The sequence below is a fragment of the Cryptomeria japonica genome, chromosome 11 (assembly GCF_030272615.1).
Source record: "Cryptomeria japonica chromosome 11, Sugi_1.0, whole genome shotgun sequence".
In the NCBI taxonomy this organism is placed as follows: domain Eukaryota; kingdom Viridiplantae; phylum Streptophyta; class Pinopsida; order Cupressales; family Cupressaceae; genus Cryptomeria; species Cryptomeria japonica.
In genome coordinates, this window is record NC_081415.1 from 136612881 (window position 1) to 136636634 (window position 23754).

The 23754-nt window shown below is 37.9% G+C and overlaps 1 protein-coding gene across 2 annotated transcripts in view; it reads left to right on the forward strand.

The window, feature by feature from the left end:
* Positions 1-23754, forward strand: part of LOC131032643 (uncharacterized) — a 249297-nt gene that overhangs the window by 100425 nt on the left and 125118 nt on the right. For both annotated transcript variants that reach the window (XM_057963667.2, XM_057963665.2), the window contains exon 6: positions 10999-11084. In XM_057963667.2, coding sequence (XP_057819650.1) covers positions 10999-11084 — 86 coding nt within the window. The remainder of the gene's footprint in view (positions 1-10998; positions 11085-23754) is intronic.

Consider the following 23754-nt stretch of genomic DNA (forward strand, 5'->3'; position numbering starts at 1 on the left):
TAGAAAAATGAAGCTTAAAGTGCTTGATTCATGTATCTACTTGAAATTCAACATTTATAAAAATAAAAAATAAAGTATAAATCAGAAAATATTTGGCTAAAGATTTTTAATTTCAAAAAAGTGATGGCTGAATGAGGACGATAGTGTTAATATTTTAGAGGACTTGTTGTGTAATAGATGGTGTTGTCCTCATTTTTGAATTTTCAAAAATGTGAACCCCCCTACAATTTTTTGCTTAAAATGCGTCAGTTTTGTCTCTAAGGCACGCTTCGCGAGGCAAAAAATGTTTTTGTTGAACTGGACTGATCTTCGGTTCATCCTTGATCCATGATTCAAATTTCATCGCGTTTCGGGTTCATTTGCTATGTGTTTCCTTCAAAATTGGGTTTTATTCTCTGGACTGCAAGTGGAAAACTTTCTATCCTTTGCAAGTTTAAAGTTCTCTATATGTTTTAGTGTTGTAGGGGTTTTTTCTAGCAATTACATGTGAACTTTTAAAAAGACTTGTAACTTGTAACTTGCTTTTTATTTCCCCTTTCCCCTTTTTGTCTTTTAAGTTGTTTGTAGGAACTTTTTGGACAAATTGCAAGTGAATTTAAAATTACAAGTTTAATGAGAACTTGGAAGTTCTCATAAAAGCTCCTACTTTGTGCTTTTAGTTGTAATAGGGATTTTATTTCCCTATTACAAGTGTTTTTAAGTTTTTATGTCTTTTTATGTCTTGTCTTTAGTTGTAATGGGGATTTTATTTTCCTATTACAAGTTTTTATTTTTTATTCCTTTTAGTTGTAATGGGGGTTTTATTTCCCCATTAGAAGTCATGTTGCTCTTTCTTTTTGTGCTCTTCTTCCCTAGAAACCTGAAATTGCTCAAGTGAAGGAAAAGTAATGCAATTTAAAAATTGTAAAGGGGTATTAAAAACCCAATAGCATCTTTGAAGGGCACATTTGCTTGTAGTTTGAAAGGAACAACGTGACTTGCGTTTTTGCTCCCACAAATCCAATTTTGGTGGCATTCTTCCCCTAAATCTGTTCCACATTCATGCTATGCTGTTAGGAATCATTGCTTGTTACCACATTTATCATCAAATTTTTTTTTGTGAAACCCGTTAGGCATTTTTGAAGGTGTTTTTGCTGGTTCTTACCACGTCTTGGAGCATGAGATTCACCCTCCTTGGCACATTGCAAACACATCTTGCATGTCCTCCATTAATGAGTGTTTGAAGTCAAAGCTTTTTCTCTTTCATAGCCGTTTTTTGTGGAAGGGTTTAAAGGCAAACTGATTTTGTTTGCTGATTGCAATCATAATGTGGTGGCTTCCTTATCTATTTAAAGAGCATTTCGGTTCTTCCCAAGCTCATTTGTTTTGGTTTAGGGCATTCTTCAAGCAAGGTTCAGTGAATGCAAGTCGTGAATGTGCAAGATTTTCCCTTGTTTGATTTTTCCAATTTACTTGTATTTGGGTTTTCAAAACCTTATTACAAGTAACCTAAGTCACCAGGTTCGACCGAATTTGAACCTTGAAGTTCGAAATTCGGCGAACTTGAAAAACCATTAAAAAAATCGATTAAATTCGATTAAATTCGATTTTAGGGTTTGTTAAAGTGTTTTTTTAACTTTTCGGGTTTGCGTTTTAGGGTTTGTTTTGGCGGATTTTATAAGTAGGCGGCCGCAGACGTTGCAACCACACCCACGCGAGCTGCTAACGCCGCCCGCTCTGCCCGACCGCCCGCTCTGCGACCACCGCCCGCTCTGCGACGCCACCACCAGTGCTCGGCCGCCACCCGTCTGCGACGCCACCACCAGTGCCGACGCCGCCTGCACTCCGCGACGCCGCCACCAGTGCCGACGCCGCCTGCACTCCGCGACCTGCACAGCCGCACACGTCCGCGACCTGCACAGCCGCACAGGTATTTTTTTTAATTTTATTATTATTTTTTTTTTGTTTATAATGTTAAATAGTTAATGTTTAAAAATGTAATATTATATAATAATAATATTATATATTTTATGATTTATATTTATATTTTATAATATAATATTATATATTTTTATATTTTATTAATTTTTTTTAGGTTTAATATTTTTTATGTTTAATAATTAATAATTTAATATTAATATGGTGTCAATTTTTTTTATGTTTATAATATTGTTTAATATGGTGTCAATATGATATTAATATGATATTATTAATTTATTATTATATATCTCTGCTTCATTTTTTTATATGATATTAATATGGTGTCAATTTTTTTTATGTTTATAAATTTATAATATTGTTTAATATTATTATTATATAATTTATAATTTTATATTAATGGTTTTTTATTATATTGTTTAATATTATATATTTTTAAAAGGTTGAAATAAAAATAGTGTGTTTTTTAATTTTTCTTTCCAAACATGCAGATTTTCATTTAATGGCTCCTCCCAAATCAACTTCTGAGGCATGGAAGCATGTGACCCGAAATGGAACTCACATCAAATGTAACATATGTCAGGCAAATATCATTGGAACTTTAACAAGGCTTAGGGACCACTTCCTTGCTAATAAAGGGGGTCCAGGTGGAGGTGTTCAAGCATGCACAGGTGCGACTCCAGAACTTAAAGCTATTCTAGAGAAAGAGTTGGCTGCTTCAACGGTAGGCAAAATGAAGAAGGCACAAAAGAAACAGAGAATTGAAGGAGATATATCTAGATTCACATCTGCCATGTCTTCCTCTTCTGTGCAATCCGAAGCGGCGAGTGTACCAAAACAGAGTGGAACACTGAACAACTTTTGGAAACCAGTAGAGAAACAACAGGTGGATGATGCAGTTGCTGATTTGTTTTACACAAGTGCTATTCCATTCAATGTTGCGAGAAATCCTCATTTCCGCAATGCAGTTCAGAAAATTGCAGAGTTTGGCAAAGGGTACACACCCCCAGGTTCAGAGGCTATCAGGACAACTCTTTTGCAGAGGTCAAAAGATAGAGTGACTGAAAAATTAGCTGATGTCAAAGCCACTTGGAAGGAAACAGGTTGCACTATATTGAGTGATGGATGGTCAGATATGTGTCAAAGGCCATTGATTAATGTTTTGGTGTCTTGTCCTGAAGGTGTTGTGTTTTTGAAAGTCATTGACACCATGAACCACAAAAAAACTTCAGAGTATATTTTTCAAATATTAGAGGAAGTCATTCTTGAAGTAGGGATGGAAAATGTGGTTCAAGTGGTAACTGATAGTGCAGCAAATTGTGTGGGAGCTGGGAGGCTGATTGTAGAGAAGTACCCACAGATATATTGGAGCCCATGTGCAGCGCATTGTCTCGATTTGTTGCTTCATGACTTGGCTAAATTCCCATGGATAAATGAAGCTATTCATAGAGGGAGAGCAATTGCAAATTTCATACGGAATCATCGTCTCACATTGAGTATTTATAGGCAGCATGCATCAAAGGAATTGTTGAGGCCTTGTGAAACAAGATTTGCTTCATATTATATCACTTTGAAAAGAGTGGTTGAAGAAAAAGCAGCTTTGAGGTCTATTATATGTTCCAATCAGTGGGAAAGTTCAGTGCTTTCTAAAGGCCCCAAGGGGAAGAACATAGAGCAAATCATCCTAAACAGCAATTTCTGGGAAAGTGCAGCAAAAGTCTTGCTTGTATGTGAACCAATTGTTGACGTGCTTCGTATGGTTGATGGTGACACTCCTTGCCTTGGCATGCTTTATGAAAGCATGGACCGGTGTAAGGAATCTATTCAAAAAGCACTAAACAATGAAGAAGCAGAATATATGCAGATATGGGAGGCAGTTGATTGCAGATGGAAAATGATGCACACACCTTTACATGCAGCAGCTTGCTTTTTGGAGCCTAAGTTGTTTTCTATTGATAGAAGGGGTGATAATGAAATCATGGCAGGGCTTTACCAAGCCATTAGCAGGTATGTACCAAATCCAGAAATTGCAGCACTAATCAGAGATCAAAGTTGGCAATACAAGAGAGGAGAAGGGATGTTTGGAGGGGCAGAAGCCAAATATGACTCGCCACGTATGTCTGGATATAGATGGTGGATCTCTTATGGATCATCAACTCCTGAACTGCAAGAGTTTGCTATTCGAATTTTGAGTCAGGGAGCAAGTTCATCAGCTTGTGAGAGGAACTGGAGTTGCTTTGACCACATCCATTCCAAAAAGAGGAACAAATTGCTGACTGGAAAGTTGGGAGATCTTGTCTATGTTCGCAGCAATTTGAAATTGCTGATGAACAAATCAGCAAAGAACACTTCTTTACAACAAAATCTTGAAGGCATGGCAATGCCAGATGCAGATGAGCCTGACTTTGCAGATGATGAACTGATTAGTGATACAGATGATGATGATTTGGCATCCCAGCCAAGTGCTCTTGATGACTTAGAGTTATTTTAAAGTTCTAAAGTTTTTGACTGTTATTGTACCTTTTTGACAAAAGAACATCTTTGCGATAGTGAAAGCATATGTTTCCTACGGTTTATATTTTATAAATGTGTCATCTTTTTGTAATGATTTCAAATCTATTTATCAATGTTAAACTATTTACGCAAATTTATAGATATATTACATATATTTATTAAAAAAAAATTTAAAAATTACATATGGCGAATTTAATTCGAATTTTATACATTTCGAATTTTTTCCGCATCGAACTTCATCGAATTTCAAAGCTGTCGAACTTCGAATTCGAATTCGAACCTGGTGACTTAGCAAGTAACTGTGGTAATGTTGACCTTCCCCCTTTGGTAAAAAGAGTTAATTTTCTTTTTACAAAATTTACAAATGTTGCAGAATTGCTATGAGACTCTTTCATTTGATTTTGGGTTTTACAAATTTGATTCCTTCCCATTCATGTACATGGTCATTCCTTCCATCTTCTCTTTCATGTCAAAATCCCTTTCTCACCATTTCATCCATTCATTTCACTTTCATCCATTTTTCCCATTTAAAGTCTACTTGTAACAAAATTGTAAAACCCGATTGCAAGTGTCTTTACTTGCAGTCAGCCTTCCAGAACCCGAAATTGGTCCAAAATGCACTAAAAAACACTTGAAAATGAGTCTTGAAAGGTCAAATTACAAGTGCAAATTTGTAGTTACCCATTACACATATGAAATTGCATTTTTGTTCTCCACAATTGCAAGTTAATGCTCTTGTTTTTCCACACATGTAATGCAGTTTCCAAAACCCAAAATTCACTTGTGAGCCCATTTGCATCAATTTATCCCTTCCTTGTTTGTATCCCTGTTGAAGTGCAACAAATACTCAATCAGTTCAAGGAGACCATAAGTGATGGAACACCTGCTACTTTGCCTCCTCAACGAGCCATAAGTCATCAAATTGACTTCATACCCGGAGCCTCATTGCTTTTTAAAGCAGCCTACAAAATGACACCGGAGCAGAACAAAGAAGTGGCTAAGAAAATCCAAGAACTTTAGGATAATGGTCTGATAAGAAAGAGCATCAGCCCATGTGCAGTTCCCACCGTTTTGGCACCAAAGAAGGGAGATACTTGGAGGCTTTGTACCGATTCAAGAGCCATCAACCGGATTACAATCAGGTATAGGTTTCCTATTCCAAGAATTGAAGATTTGATGGATTGTTTAGGGGGTGCTAAGTATTTTACCAAGATAGACCTCAAGAGTGGCTACCACCAAATCAGAATCAAGGAGGGAGATGAGTGGAAGATAACATTCAAAACTACAGAAGGTCTTTATGAATGGCTTGTTATGCCATTTGGACTCACAAATGCCCCTAGCACATTCATGAGACTCATGAATGAAGTGCTCAAAGATTACATTGGTAAATTTGTTGTTGTTTATCTAGATGACATCTTGATTTTTAGTAAGTTTAAAGAAAATCTTAGGCATATAGAGATTGTATTGAAGAAATTATGTGATGAGCAACTAAATATCAATTTGGAGAAATGTAAGTTCATGAAACATGAGTTGGTATATCTTGGGTTTGTAATCTCAAGTGGTGATTTGAAGATGGATACCTCAAAGGTGGAAGCAATAATCAGTTGGCCTTCACCTAAAACAGCAAGTGAAGTGAGGAATTTTCATGGTTTGGCACAGTTTTACAGGAAGTTCATCAGAGGGTTCGGTGAGATATGTGCACCTATGTTTGATACAATCAAAGGATGTGTAAAGACTAAGTTTCAGTGGACAAAAGAGGCCCAAAAGGGATTTGAACTCTTGAAGACAAAGGTGGCTACTCAACCTGTCCTTGTTCTCCCAAGCTTTGACAAACTCTTCGCCATTGAATGTGATGCAAGCAACATAGCGGTTGGAGCAGTCCTAAGTCAAGACAATAGACTGGTTGCATTTTTCAGTGAAAAGCTCAATAGACTGATTTTTCCATCCATTTGCACCTTTAGATGAATTAAAGAAGTCTAATTTACTAAAAAGATCAATATTTGATTCCAATTAGAACTGTACCTGATCTTTTATCAATCAATATGATGCACTTACCCCTGATTTTTGATGATTCAAGCTGATATGAGTGCTAGTGATCAAATGATGTGATTGAAGAACCTGCTGTTGCTGAGTGTGAGTGAATAAATCTGCCCTTGTAGAGATGAATTCGTAGTCCCTTAGGACAAATCTGCTGGTGTTATTCCTTCTTGCAGATGAAATTCGCTTCTTGTTGATAAAATCTGTTGTTCAATGATGAAGTTCACCCTTGAATCTGCAATCTCAATGCTAAAATTTGCTCTTGCTGATGATGAAATTCGCTGATCTTAATGAAATTGCTGCTTGCTGTTGAAATTCACTCAAGAGAGAGGAATTTGTTTTGATTTGATGTTTGAATGAATGATTCTAATACCTTCTTATAGGCGATGAAGGTGAAAGGTTATGTCTTTTCCTATGAAGGCCGACTTGTTTTGATAAAAATAAAATAACAAGTTACCTTTTCATGCTGGCCGACTTACCTCTTTCCATTCAAATTTTAATTTTGCTTAGGGGCGCCAAAGTAATGTTTGATTAATGTTTAAAGTGCATTGATTTCGCTCTCATGAAGCTTTTCATGAAGTTTGCTCCTCTACCTTAAATCATGATTTTCGCTCCTCTACCCTTGAAGATGAAGTTCGCTCTTGTGGGCTTGAACATGAAGTTCGCTCCCCTATGCTTGAAGATGAAGTTTTCTCTTGTGGGCTTGAACATGAAGTTAGCTCTTGTGGGCTGGAACATAATGTTCGCTCTTGTGGGCTTGAACATGAAGTTCATTCCTCTATGCTTGAAGATGAAGTTCACTCCTCTACCCTTGAAGATGAAGTTTGCTCTTGTGGGCTTGAACATGAAGTTCGCTCTTCTATGCTTGAAGATGAAGTTCGCTCGCCTCCTTAAATTCATGAAGTTCACTCTTCTAGCTCAAGACATTAATTGCTCTCCTACCTCAAGACGTGAAGGCGCTCTCCTAGGCTTGTACACGAACTGAATTTCAAACTAAAACAAACTTTCCTCCAATCACTTCATTGTTACATCAACTCAATCCTTAGGTTTTTAAGTCTTCATCTACAAAAACATGTCAAACTTTTCCTATGAAGCCCTAAAATGCAAAACTCACTCCTATCAAAGGATACATGAAGTAAACTTTGCTCTAAAGAAGAAGTTATTGAGGTGTTCTCAATCCGAAATCATACTCACTTTCCTCATTCATATGCTCTAATTCACACTCAAACAAGACTCTTAAGGGAAATTCGCTTCAAAAGTGATGGTCATGAAGTTCGCTCGTGAGGCTAAACACATGAAGTTAATTTGAAATCGAAACTCTGACTCACCTTTGCTCACTCTTTCCATTCAAACTTGCAAGATAAGGCTCATAGAACAACTTCACTCTCAATTAAGGGAATTCGAAGTGAATTTCACTCCTCAAGAGGAGCACTTGAAATTTTCACCCTCAACCTCGAGCACTTGAATTATCCCTAACTAGTGTCTTTCACATTCTTCAGATGAACTCATGACTGACTTGCATGAAATCTAGACGTTACAAACTCACTCATTTCATCTGAGAGGGAGATATTAGACTAAGAGACTAAAACTTGAGCAAAAAAAAGGGGGTCCCCATTTTGATGGGGTGATGTGTGAAATGATCACAACAAATAGTCATGCGGATTCTATTTTGCTTGGTTGAAACAAGTCACATATCATTGAAGAGAATAGGTGATGTTAGAATTGTACTCCATTATGGCATCAAACATTTAGTAAAAATTTTCATGTTTCAAGTTTGAACAAAAAATTACTCCCTTAGCTGGATCATGTAAAATCATTGTATTCTAGTTCAATTTTGTAGGAAAGAGTGCATTGTTTATGATGTAAACCGAGGTAAAGTAATTTCTTGAGGCATTAGGCAAGGCAACGTGTACAAACCTGCTTATTTTGTTTTGCATGATGAACTAGAGGAATTGTTGTCTGGTCATAAATCTAAGGAGGTTAAGACAAAAGATAGTATTATGGTACCAGATTGGGTTTCCATGTAAAATCTTGTGTTGTGCTTTTGATGTTGCATATTTTTCAGATTCAGTTGTTGCACTTTTATATCTTTGGGTTTTAAGATTAAAATTTAGTAAAAGTTTAAAGTTGCAAAGAAAATTTAATGGTTTTGTACTACTGATTCACCCCCCCTCTCAGTAGTACTTTTGTGTTCTACATAAGAAACTCTCTAAATGAACTTCCTAATTATAAAGCGTTGTTTTAACAACTCTAAATACAAACAAACAAACTTCAACAAATAATGTTATTTACTTATTAACATGAACATGCATAACATTAATTCTACTAATACTAATAACAATATACCAAGATAACAATAACAACATTTATAGCAACTTCGTTAAACTATTTAACACAACTAATGCCAATGGTCATCACATGCTAACATTAGTAGTAGAAAGTTCTAATGATAGGATTAATAACATTATAATCAAAATAGAAGATACTAATAACATTTATAAGTATACTTTAATGATTAATAATACCATTAAAAGTATGACTTATGTGATAACTTGGCATTACCTCTCTAACACTATTAGGATTAATAACCTTATATTTTGCATCATTTTGCTCTAGGAGAAACAAACTTTTTTTTTCTTTTTTTTTGTAATTTTAGTCATGGTGTTGCCTTAGTAAAATTTAGGCATTACACATCAATAATATTATTTTATTTATTTTAAATCAATCTTAATTCATCAATGAAAACAATAATTTTTTTTTCAATACAAGCATGATTCACCAACAACATTATTTTATTTGTTCGAGTACAAAAAAAGTTTGCCAACAATATTATTTATTTGTACAAGGAAGAGAAATACCTGCCAATTTTTTTTACATATTTTAGTCAATTTTTAAAAAATTGCCAATAAAATTAATATATACTTTTTAATAGAATCAATAATTTTTCTATCGATGGAAAAAGATTTTCTAAGGTTTTATATCTTTTTTATGGGACAGTTTATTGAAGTTTTACTTGAGGTTAGGCTCAACTAGTTATCTACAATAGGTATTTCCAAAAGACCTTAAAAATTTACATTGGAAATGGAGTTTCCTCCACAATCAATTGTACCCATTAAGTTGCTCATCATATAGACGAAGCAATTTGAACTATAATTGATATAATATGTAAACATTCATCTGTCAAGGAATAACCCAATTACTATTTATTCATCATAAAGCACATCATTAATAAAATTTCAGTTCCACATCTCATGTCTATCATAATCCATGTAACATTAATATTTTTGTTCATTAAAACTGTTCTACTCTAATCAACTAACTTGAATTTCACATAATCCAAAAGCATACTTTATGACATCAAGTCAAATATAGGATAACCTAGATTTTCCTTGTTTTTGATTAAGATAAATGGATTTTACAGGGACTCAAAACCCAAATCCAACAAAAAGAAAGCCAGTAGAAAACTTGAGTCAGAAATAGGGGATACACCCCACAACACCTAACAAAAAAATATGAAACCAAAGCAAAAAAAAATATTCCTAAAGACAAAAAACTAAATCGTTTTGTTGTTAATTTCTTCAAGCTCCTCCATAATGAATCTCGAGCTACCTGTTTCCTGTTTTTTGCTTTTAGTCCAGGAACACTGAAAAATATAGATGAGATCAATGATCATAAACAACAAAACTGCATAGAATCCATATCAAACTTTTGAAACTTTCCTCTTCTTATAAATGCTCAAAACCAGGTGCATAATATTTTTTTTAAAGTGTTTATCTTTTGAGCCAATCTTCTGGATGATTCCTAATTGGAACAGCTGGGTAAAGACTAGAGGCTGAATCAACTCTAGAGTCTAGAATCAGCAGAAGAATCACCAACAACCCAAGATGAATCACTGGACCAAACTCCTCATTAGCTAAGTCTCCACCTTTGCCAGCCTTAAAGCAAGAAACCATAGGAATCATATAATTACTAGCAAGAAAAGAAGAATCAATATCAGCATCTAGAACTTAAGATGGACACACAGCAACACCACCTGGAAAGGCCAGCACACTTGCAGCATCCAAATCTGGAACAGGACCATGAAGAGCACCAAATTTATCTGTATCTAAGAGTGATAAACCATCAACATCAATGGAAGAGGGAACATGAAAAGTAGTAACGAAGGCCATACCCTGAGAACCAGAACAAAAAAAACCAGAGAAGATGAAATCGAAGCATCGCCATCACCCCTCATATTTTTATGAAAGTTGATGTAGTATATTATGACACACCATTAGAAAGTGAAATTGCTAAATCTTGTTTTCTAAAAGATATAATCTGGATAGGTCAGTCTTCAAAAGCAGCTGTGCTTGAATCTAATACTTTTGCCTCAGTTTTGTTCTCTGATGTACACTGTTCTTATTCATGCCATGATTTCTTTCAATAGAATCACATGTATACATTATTTGTGTGGGAGACATTGATTTAAATTAGTGACAAAGTAAATCTTTTTTAAGAAATCTAAATATCATTTATATTTTAATTTTCCAGCTATTGCTTGCTAATGGGCAAGTAAAGGAGACGTTGAAGAAAATTGAAAACTTATGCCAGGATTCAAATCATTTATTACTATTCAGGTATGCAATATTTTTTGTGACCACCTTAAAATAGTACTTAAGGTTTCACAAGTATGTGGGTTTTTGCTGAAAAGTGCTAATATTGAATTTTAATTTTCTTATCCCCGTCTTACTTTAGATGGAGATATTTCCTGGCTTCACGTTACTGTTGAAAAAGCAGTAAAGTTCATACTTTCTGAATATTAATGTCAGAAACAAATTTTACATTGCATTATTGTGATAACAAAACATTGTATCTTCAGCAAATATAAAGGGAACTTGTCCGTCTTGCAATTTCTTGCTAGATGGGGAGATAAAAGAAAATAGATAGCTGTGTTGATAAATTTCATGGTTTAGAATTTCATTTTTCTGCCTTGTCCATTAAATGTGAGATATCAGAGCATGGAGTTGCATATATGACAATCAGAATTCATAATGCTTTACAATGGGTTTACATAAATCACATCACCTGTAATGTCCCCAATTTTCAAGTGACAATTAACTAAATTGATTTTTATTAAGTTTTTTTTAAAAATAAATAAAATATTCAAATGATGACTTAATATTAATTAATTTAACTAAATAAAAGAAATTATAATGTCACTTTATTAAACAAATTTGTCCAATGTATAAGTTGGCTTTATCTTCTAGAAAGTTACTGGAGGTCTTTATAAGGAGGCTTGCTTGGAGGTCTTTTATAAGGAGGCTTGCTGGAAGTTGTAAAGCATGCTTGATATGTTTGTTGGTGTAAATTATGTCTCATAATTACACTTTACTTAAGTTGACTTAGGATAATGCATCCATTGTAGTTTGCATATGAGACACTTAGGGAATTGCACATCTAGGGAAGATGGTTGTAGGAGAAATTCTACCTTTTATGGTGTTATCTTGTTATCACATTCCACTTTTGGTGGGTGATCCACCTTTAGTGGAATTATCTATTATATCTCCCACCTACCCCTATCTACCCTTGTATCTCATTGGGCCACATGTCATGCTTGTATGCTCTCATAGCCTTGGCTTTATAAGAATGCCCATTTACATTGTATGTAATTGTTGACGTGTCTAAAGTCGCATTGCTGCAAACACCATACGGCCAACACATAATAGAATGTACTCGCTAAGTATCCTATCCTCTTGAGATAAGGAAATCCCTAATGCTATTTCTTACGTTTGATCAAAGGGGACAACCTCAAGGTTTCGTTTGTCAGGTCTTGACTACGGGATTACTCAGTGGTTTGATGTGTTTTTGCTGGAAACACAAGGGGACTTACGGTAAAATAGGCAATTGCTGGATGAGTTCCCTAGAACTTTAATAGTCTCGTTTAACAAATGGTTTCAGTTGGGTTGATACTATTTTCAGCAGGCCTGCCGATTCTCTTTGATAAAAAAAAGGAAAAAGAGGGATAGGGAGGGAGAGATATAGAAAATCTAAGCTATTTAACTAGGATAGCATATTCAGAAAACAGACAGACACCTCCAAATGACTAGATTAAGCATTACCAATGATTTAAGCACAATACTTGCATCAATCTAGTGCGATCTTCAAGGGAAAATTGAGTTTTCATGCTATCAAATACAACATCAGAACTTTAACATTCATTCAATGAACATTCAATAACCGAACTAAGCATATGAAAGGTTCAGAATAACCGTGCAGAAGGAAAGACAATCAGCCATTCCCTAATGGTATGAACAACGAGGATTCTATTAGATGTTTATCTAGAAAATGTTATATAAATGAAAGAAAAATAACTGAAAATTCTAAATTAATGAAGAAGGAGACCATGCACTCACAAGGAAACTTGAAACAGTCTTAACTTTGCATTAAATCCTGTAAATTTCGCCAGAGCTTCAGCAACAATCCATGAACTTCTTACAAAATGAGGGAAAACCAGTCCCTTAAATAGGCTTCAAAAATGGATGAATGGCCAAGATCTAATCTAAACAAGAGGCCCAGATTCATCCTTACAAAAGAGTACCCATACCCATAAATGGGGGGGGGGGTAAATATCAGCAACTACCCCAAAGGGAGTAATAACTACCCAAAAAGGTAATTAAAACATATCCAAAATAATCTAAAAAGGTGCACACACATAAAGTTTACATTTAGTTGACTTGGAAGTCAAATATGACCCTTTGGCCAAAAAGTGCACTTTTCAGAATTAAAAAGAAAAAAGCACTTTAGGAGAGCACTTTTTCTTTTTCAGCTTCACATCCCTTTACCAAAAATTGATCCTCTCCATGCAAATATTCTTGCCAAAGGTCTCGACTTGCTGCACTTTCTTCACGAACATATCTCTGGAACATGATGCACAACTGGAACAGCAAACCGAACTGGGGCATAGGGGGGTGATGAATTTTATACTGCATGCTCTCCAGATGGTGATCTATACGTTTCAAACTGTCCTGCCAGCTAGACCGATTAGCCTCAAAGCTCAAAATATCAGAGTTTAATTTACTAGCAAAATCTAGGTCCTCTGTAGAGTAGGCGACCTTATCTATTTTTAATCTATCCTCCAAGTTTGGATGGATTATGGGATCGGACAGACTATTTTGCCAACCCAAAACCATAGATCAGAGGATTATTCCACCAAGGTCCCTTGTGCTCTTTAGAATTTCCTCACATATCTCTTGCTCTTTGTTAATAGTGGCCTTTGTGTCATTCTTCATGTTGATGGTCTAGTACCATTCTTTGAAAGTGTTAATGTCGTGGGGGTCCAAGATATTGGGCAGTGTAGGAATCTGCGGATGCGTCTAGAAAAGAGTCGTCATGAGGGGAAGAGTTGTAGTAACAGCTTCATGAATTATGAGGCATTCCCGCTTCATCTCGTACAATTTGACCAAAACGGTTTCTCGGTAGTGGGCCATTTTCTTTACATCCTTAATGATTAGCTCTCCCTTTTCCTTAAGGTCTCGCATCCATTCCTTGACGGCCCTTGCAGTATCCCGCACTCCTTCAAATTCCGTCGTGGTTTTTTGTGCCAATGCTTTCGGGGGAATGTGGGATTCAGAAGCAGTGTTACGGTCTCAGGAGTTGATCAATGTACCCCTCGGCCTGCTCAGCATGAGCTCGATACATGTCCTTTTCAGCTGTTATTTCTTCAAGTTGCCTGAGTATGTTCTGCACTGAATCCTTGAATTCCTCCTTTTCCTGTTCCTTAGTGGCTCGTCCGATGGGGACGGTCGTGATGCTATAATCTGCCAGTGTGATCTGATCTGTTGGCTTGTCTACAGGCTGGGTGGTGATGTGAAGAGTATGGTTCCTTTGCTCATCTTTGGTCATTCTGGAATACACCTTGGGCTTTTTCTTCCCCTTGGCTTTAGCTTGATCTATGCGTGAGAAGATGTCCTCCAAATTGATGGGTGGCTTGGTGGCGGCCTTGCGCTAGGCTCGGGCAATTAACCATTCTTGAGGTACAGTATGGGCTGATGCTATGGTTAAATTTGCACCCTGCTCTTTGATGTTCTCCGCCGTCTCATCACAAATTTGCAGCCGCTCCGTTACAGGAGGAGTGGAGGAGGTGTCAAGTTCTTTGCTTGCAGCAGAGTTTTCTCCCACTTCACTAAACAATTGTCTGGTGCCTTCGTGTGATGGTTGCTCTTTAGTCCTTTCGAGCTTGCGGGTCTCCTCTGTCCTTTGCTCTCCTTCAACGGTAGAGTCATCTTTGGTAGTATCATGGAGCAACAATTCATGGCGGCTCTGTTGGGTGGGTTCATGCAATTCAATCCCCTGAATGGATGGAATCTCTCCTTCCTCTATTTGGTTACCCGGTTCGGCTGATTCAATGGCCCTTAGCTCGGATCCCAGCATGTCGAGTGTAGGAGGATCATCAACTCCAAATGCATCAATATCACTCTGGGAAGGTAGAGCAGGTATATAATCTAGTTCAACTACATCATCGGACGAACTAGGGTCCTTTGACAATGAGGTGACCTTTGGTCTCCTAATGGTAATCTTTTCCCTTCTTGTTCTCTTGGATGTCCGAGTTCCTTTGTTGGCCTTAGCCTTCTTCCTCTTCTCGGGCTTTTCAATCTCTTCCTTAGGTGCACTGGAAGTTCCCTCATCTTTGGAGGACTGAGAATCAAGGCTACCCATTAAGTGGTAAGTGAACTGGACTCCTTCATGAATTAGTCGCTCAATCTGCTGATGCAACCATTGATCTGTATATCTTCCTAGGGCTGTCATGACTGCCTCAAAATCAGTGATTGGGTCTTGCGACCAATCAACGCCTGGCAAAAGATGTCTTACTGCCTCAAATTTCCAAACTTGCAGACAATTCCCTGAATCTGTGAGTTGATCTGGGACCCGGCGGTATTCAAAGACTCACATTTGCTACACACTCAACCTAGAATATTCGTGCCTGCGGACCTCATAGTCATTAGAGCAGTTTCTCCAATAATCTTCAACTGATTCTTTTGCTCTGTATCGCCTGCCATAGGCTCTCCTTGCCAGATTGTCGTGATCAAAGCATTTCCTTGGAAAATGCTCCTGTAGGCCATAGGAGGCTAGCTCTGCAAAGGATTCCTCCACCTGAGATGGGGTCTTTAGATGGACATCACGGTTGCCTATAATCATGGGGAATGTGAATCCAGCCTGCTTCCTGTCCCTGAGTAAGTTGCCTGCTGGACGTGACTGCCTTGCGACCTCCATAAGAACTATCTTGTCGGTTGGGTACTATGGAAGCCGAAGAGGGGCACCATCAAAGCCAGCTATCCGGATGTAGGAGAACTTTGGGAATTGGATGAACCAGACTCCGTATCTCTGTACTAGAACAATAGCTTGCTCTGAGAGCCTTATGTGTAATCCTCCCTGCATTAGCCTGACCAGGCGCATTGTGAAGGCGTCATTGACGCGCTCATATTGACCAACTGCATAGGTCGGGCTGTTCTTTTATCTTTGAGCTATATCCTGATAATGTAGCTGTGGGTAACAATCATATACTTTTACCTGATCAGGCCCATTCTCAATTTCACCTTTCATTATTAAACCTGGCAATGGCTGGCTCCTGGCGAACATGTAGACCAAATAGGAGGTCATAGTGAAGTACTTCTTTGTCTCAAGTTCTATCAGTTGAGTGTGGATGTTGTCGCTTATGATCTGGGCCTAGTCAAACTTGGACTTCCCAGCGAAGACCTGCTCGTTGTGAAAGTCGCTTCTAGGGGTCTTTTTCCCAATCCTGAAGCTTGGAGGTCTTCTCTCCTTGTACCACTCTTCATTCATTAGTGTTCTGCACCTGGCAGGATTCATATCATACACCCCCTGCGCTTCGTCAATAGTTGTTGCTATAGGGTTGTTTGGGAAGGGAATGTCAAACGCGTCGCCAATGGCCTCAGGAATGAAGTTAGCGAGGACCATGTCCTCAAGGAGCACCAATCTGGAACCTGGCTGGTAATGCCGGGTAGCCTCTTCTAGTAACTCGTAGTTTTGCACTGTTGGAAGAAATCCCGCCGCTTGGGTGATGCCACTTTCTATCATCTGTCTAGGCCTGCCATAGGTATTAGGGGAGAAGACTTGGTTCTTGAAATCTTGGATATCAATATGGCCTAGGTCAGTATCATCGACACTGTCCCAGACACTTTGAACTTTTGACTCCCTCAATCCCCCGCTTTGATATTGATACTTCATCCTTTCAACTTTGTGAGGGATATCTGATTTGGATGCTCGCGATGTCTCGGTTGTAGCAGGTGTCTTTGATGATTCTACTGCCGATTTAGGCATTTATCCTGCACAGCCGGACGCAGATTATGAGGCGGCATAAAAGAAGTAAAGCGGGCTAGATAAAGAATATGCCAGCATACAAGGATCAATTCAAAAAAAACGAATTGAAAGAACAACATGTTTTCGTTAGCTAAAAGCTTGATTGATTTAAACATAAATATTATGAAGCTTTTCGATTACGGATTTACACTTAGGCATTTATTTCAAAATGAGCGAAACTTGAGAAATTTTCCTAAGTCTGAAAATGCATTTTCTGGTTAATTCCGAGACTCTGTTTTCAGTTGCCTTGCATGACGCATTACAAACGGAAAAAGATGCGTTTTTCAAGACTTAATCGTTTTAATCCATTTTCGGCACACACATCTATCCAATTTGCAAATATTTCAAACGATCGAAAGAGGTGAAGCACACTTACCTGGCGAAAATGAATGGCGAGAATTTGCACAATTTGCCTTGCAACAATGAATTCCGACTTTCGGATGGGAAGCCTGCGATTTGAATTTTACGGTTAACTCCTTATTCAAATTTTCGCGCCTATGGTTTGGAAAGAACTCGCAATTTTTATTCAGACTTAGCAATTTTATCACCTTGGTGATTTTGGCGATTTATTTCAGTGTGATTTTACCTTGCGTGTTTTCTCTTTATGGCTTCAAACTTGGGCGATTTTTGAAAACTCCTACCTCCACACTTTTGCGTTGTTGCTTCTTGGTGAGATTTTCGTGGATGGAAAGGGGAGTTTGGCGTGATTGGGATGCTTGACTTTTGATTTTTACGCCTCTTCAATCTAAAAAAAAACGTGACTCACCTCCTATTGGAAATCCGGGGTTTTAGAACCTTTTGCAAGTTTTACAGATTTATAACTTCGCCATAGTTGCCGAACTTCGGCATTCCTGGAGGATTTGAAAACTTCGAAACCCTAACACTTAGTAATAATCACGATCCACAGAGCTTTCCTACAATTTGCAAAGTTTACTTAAATCGCGGCTTCTCCTTGGCATGTAAACTTCGAACTTGCAGTTGCCTACGCGAGCTTAAACTTTGAACTATCTACCATTGTCCCTCCAAATCGCTCATTTCTAGACCCTTGGGGCATTTTGCCAAGTTTAAAACATTGCGCAGGGTTTACGCTTTTTGGCGATTTTTGGACTTCATCTGTGAACTTCGGCGGATTGGGGCTATTTTTCAACCTTTGAACACCTCGCATTTATCCTTGGTCACACAAAGTTTGGCGTTTGGGCGCGGTTTGAAAAGAACTTCGGCATTTCCTCTTACCTTGCAACTTCGGACCTTTTGGATTTTGAAAATTTCGCAATTTAAGAGTCTTTTGAGAATTTCGTCCCTTTTGGGCATTTTGCCAACTTTCACTTTTTCGGACCTTTTGGTCACACTATCAACTTTTCACTTTTTCGAACCTTTTGGTCACTTTGTCAACTTGTCACTTTTTCGGACCTTTTGGTCACTTTGTCAACTTTTCACTTTTACTGCGTTTTTACTAAAAGGTGCGAGTTTCGGCACTTGGGTGATTTCAAGGCTTCCGCCCCTCTTTTACCTTTCGGCTGGCGAAAATCGACATTCTTACAAATCCTGCAAACCTTCAAAAACATCATGTAATCCCTCTCATTATTCTTATGCGAAAATTGGCGTCTTCGGGTCCTCATGCGACCTTCAGATGCTTTATCCTTTACTTGGCGGACTTTGCCAACCTCTATCATCACACGCCTAATCAAGGCAATTTTACAAGCTTAAACAACCTTTTGGAATTCGTGCTCGAGGGCTTGACTGACCTCATGGAATCACAAGCTCCTTCGTTCAACATCATCATCTTACGGATTGATCGCGGGCTCGCTTAAAAGGATGCGAGACACTCCGCGCGGAACTCAATAGGGCGAAAATGGAAAAGGCCCTCAAAAAGAAAGGGGACCCTGTCAGCGACAGGGAGCGTGTGCAATGCACAACAGTAATCCAATTCAGTTGATCTTATGACATCATTGATGAGAATACATATTATTTCTCTCTTATTCTTGTGCTTTTCATTGGGTTGCTATAGGGAAATTCTCACATGGTATCAGAGCCTATAGGGCACCATGGATAGACATTTGAGAGAGATTTGATGCAATTTGGGGTTTTGCATTTTGGAGCTTTCTATTGTAGGTTAATATTGGAGCTTGTTGGGTCAAATGTAAGGTCACCATTGGATCGAGGAGGTTTGAGAGCTATTCAAACGTGGAAGGTGGTTACCTCTCCCAGGAGCGATCTTCAATTTTGAAGCACTTTGGGTTAAATCCGACATCACCATCGCACTTAGAAGGTCAAAAAACCCCAAGATCGCTTGTTCATTTATGAAAATTGGCCGTCATCACTTCGAGTTGAAAAAATTTCCCCTCCCTGGCCGTAGTACGGACTTGTAGGTACAGGTTTGAATTTCTAAGAATAATAATTTTCTATTTTTTTTTCATTTTTCAAAAATTAAAAAAATTGAATTTGAAAAGAGGGCGGTGTGCATTTTTTTGGTTTAATTTTATAAAAAATTGAAAAAACAATTATTGGATGCTTTTTGTGACAGGGTGTAGGCGCTACCACGACAACTCATGACAAGTACCTGCGGGCATTGCCACGGTCATGTCACGGCCCTGCCGTTGTAGGGACGTATTAATATTTTTTTAATTTTTTATAAAAATAATCTATAATCAGAAGGGCTGATCCAAACCAGAATAAGGAACAGATCATAAATTTGAATACATATAATTTGCATAAATAAAGGAAAGTAATTCAACAAGCATCAAGAGCAGATCCAATCCTAATATATCAGCTATCAGAAATTATTATTTATTTCAGGCAGTAGCATTCTTATCCCTTTGTGGTATGCAGGGTTGTTTTTAATCTGCTGATGTATGCAACATGACAATGATTTAATGCATAATTCCTCACATACTAATATAGGCAATACTATGTGTACAATAAATAATATATTTGATACATAACATCTTATATGTTAGATATAGTAATAATGTGGAATAACTAGATTTCTAGTCTATTCATCAAATTGCATCAATCAATCATGGAGAGGTGAGGGAGGAAATACAAGGAGGGAGAAACTGATATGAGGTCCTCTTCTAAGTACACCACCCCAAGGGATGGAATTGTCTTGGTTGGATGTTCTTGCCACTTGTGGGCCAAGGGGTCGAGTCATCTTGGTTGTGTTGTGAGGTATTGTTGATGTGTATTTTGTACACGACCAAACACAGAATAAAATACCTAAAGGTACCTTATCCTCTCGAGTAAAGTTTCCGAATGCTGAAGATATTGCAAAAAGGATCACTTGAAGAAACTTCAAGGTTCTGTTATGTAGGTTCTCTACTCGTGGATAAGCACCAGTGGTCGTTGTGTTTACTGTTTTTCAAGGGGCCTTACGTACTTTCAGCGAAAGCTTGTTTGTGCAACTACTTTTCAAATGAGGAAACGGGATTCTCCTAATACTAATTGATGTTTCAAAAAGATCAAAAGATAAAGGTTTTAAGGAGGTGATACTTAAACTAATCCTAAGGAACGACTTAATGAGGACTGGTCTTGATAAAACTCTACCAATTTTAGTATCGCCAAAAGATTACAACTCCACTGGAATTGGTGCGATCTTCTAAGGGGATTCAAGGATTTTCAAATAACTAAGGGGATAGATACTATCAGTGAGATACATATCAATACCTTCAACAATGATTGAACTCTTAATCAATCTCAATGTTTCCAGTTGACCACACAAGGTGTTCTTACAATCAGTAAGGAGCTAGTGGTTTGGAATGTGAGTCTTATCAAAGATCAAGCACAACATTTGTCCTTCAAACTTAAAATTTAAATGCTATCACTACTAAGAGTAATTCAAGAAGATAAACAACCATGAAAATAGCCACAAGGATTGCAATAAAACACCATAACTTCAATATTTCATTGATCTCATAGCCAAATAAACAACAATTGTTCAACTTTTTCTCTTCACTATTATTTTTCTGCTGCTGACAATATTAAACTTATAAATTCTAAATCTCTCTCTCTCTCTCTTTCTAACTTTTTGAAATGAAATGAGTGAGGGCTTATATAACACTCTCAAATACAATGAACGGCCTGGATCAAAAGAAGATCAATGGCTGAGATTGTGGCACCTAAATCCTAATTTAGATAAACATTATCAATCCATAGCCAATAAGAATTGGCACAAATAATGAGGAGACAACCCAATAAGAATAAAGTTGCCACATCATTTTATAACAACTTTTCATCTAGAACTTTGTTCCCTTTCCTATGCTCTTTTCTAGCATATTCAATGAATCTTGATGTAATCTTCTCAATCTCAGTAATGGGAATCTCAAGAAGATTCTTCATCCGTTCTTCCAAGCGAAGGACTTGATCAAAAGCTATTAGATTGGTCGCCTCCCATCCAGGCTCAAGTTCTTTTGTCTTCTCAATCAGGAACATAGTAGCATTCATCTGATCTCACTGCCTTTTTGTGACAATGTTCTCTTCCTTGCAGAAAATGTTCTTGATCCTGCCTTCCAACTCTTGGACATCCACATTTGTCTCGATCTCTATCCTTCTGTCAAGAATTGTACACAATATATCAAACACCTTGTCTTGAATAGGGTGGATGTTGTCTTCGACTCGGCTGCATCTGGTATTGATATCTTCGAAAAGAACTTCCTTCATCTGGAGCAAAGTTGACCACTGTAGAAGGCTATGGGCTTCTCCATCCATTATCTTCTCTTGTGCTAGAATTTGTCTCGGTGTCCTTCTTATCACTTGCAAGACCGGGATGATAACGTCTTTAGTGCGAGTGAATGCATCCACAGTTATCATTAGATCTTGGATGATCTCAAGGACCTGGATAGCCCGATGGACTGTCTTCATCATTCTTGTTGCAAATTCCATGGCTACCTTGTAAGATTCATCAATCTAATAACTCATGAGTTGGACCAAGCTCTTTACCCTTTCTGCCTCATTCATTGATTCAAGAGGAAGTGCATGCAAAGGAGATATTGCTGGATCCTGTCATCTCAAAGGTTGATTAAGATGGCTAAAATAATTCCTCCAAGCACTGACCTCCTTTTCTAGCTTCTTATTCTTTTCAATTTCTTCTTTGAGTCTGTCATTGAGTGCTCTCATTGAATCAGTTGCTTCTTCCATGGCTTGCTCAGAGGTAAGTGGGCCAAGATCAAATGTATCTAGATCATATTCTTCTGCTAGAATCTCATCCTCATACTTGTCTACCAATGGTGTAGCTATCTACACCTTTCGGGATCCTGCCTCATCTCTAATTACTTTTGACATCTTGGTGGCCTTATTCTTTTCGACCTCTTCATGAGAACTTCCTATGAGACTTTCCAAGTCGAACATTTGTTCCTCCTCTTCGACCACAACTGCCTTTGTTAGTCTTTCTTTTAGCCAATCTAGAATTGAAGACTTTCTTTCCCTTACTTGTATTTCTTTAGGCAGAGGTCTATCTTCCCTGAAAAGAGATGTTGCTTCATCATCATTCTTTTCTTGTTGTTGTTCATTAGCACCAACTTGGAGAGATTGACTCGATGAACGATGAGGTGTCTGTCCTTTACCTTGTTTATCATTCTGCACCATAGATTCCATAGACTCATCAATTTCATACACTATCTGTCTCTGATCTTCTCCTTGACTTGCTTCTTTTTCATGCCTAGAAGAGGTACTTGGTGGACGATCAGGTTTCACTTTTTGTTTCTTTTTGGAAGGCTCTCTCTTCTCAGGTCCTTCTTTTCTCTTTGAACCCTTGGAATGAGAAGTATTCTCACTCACACTTGCCTCTCCTTCTTCTGTTCTTGCTTCCAGGGTGAATGTCATGGATACATTCTGCTCCTTCAACTTTTGATGTTGTATGTCTACCCATCTACGAGTACAAGCTAACACAGGAGCCATCAATGCTCTTAGGTCCGAAACCTCTGGCTCATTCCAATCTATCTTCACTACTTTATCTTCCTTCTCATAGGATGATTGGAGGTATCTACCACTATCCTGGGCTTGATCGGCTACTCTGTAAATTTTGGATTTCCTGATGAGATCCAAGGGTAATCTGGAATGCATCTTTCTTTTGACCTCTACATCATCCTGGACATTCATCCAAAAGTCCTCCACTTGAAACTCATGTTTGTACTTCTTCTCGACTGTCTCTTCTATATGACCATGAGGATCGAAATTCTCCCTTGAGGCAAATGATGTGAATGAATATAGAGATAACTCCTCTGCATCCTTCGCGGCTTGAGAATTAGGACATACTTCAATTGAATTCCCTAGTAGAATGGGTATAGGAATTCCATTTCCATGCTTATGTCTCGATGCTCTAGCATAGGCCGCCAACTGTCTGGTCACCTCAAGTAATATTATCCTATCTGTAGGATACCTTGGCAACATGTAGGGAGGTGAAGGACATCCATGAACTCTGATGTAGGTGAATTTTGGAAACTGAATGAACCATGCACCATGCTTCTTCACGAGTTCTTGCGCCTTCGGAGATAATCGATGATGAATCCCTCCTTGCAATGTCCTGGTGATATGCATCGTGAAGGTGTCATTGATTAGCTTGTAGTCACTCCTTGGTGGATGATGTTGTTGAATATAAGAATCACAAGCCCTTATTTCTTCGGGTCCTCTCCCAACAACCCCTCTGTGAGGTAACCCTGTATACTCAAAACTCCTGACTAGGGAATATATAACATATGAACTCATGTGAAATGACTTGGTAGGGGTGAGCCTCCTCAACTGCACGTCTAGGTTGTTGCTAATGATCCTAGCCCAATTGAGCATTCCCTTTCCTTGGACGATCACTTGTATAAAGAAGAACATCCACTTGTCGAAGAAGAAAGCTTGAGAGGTACCAATGACCCGATTGAGCATGGTTATCAAGTCCTTGAATTCTTCTTGGAAATCAATTCCGTGCAGCGTATTTGGAATCCTGTT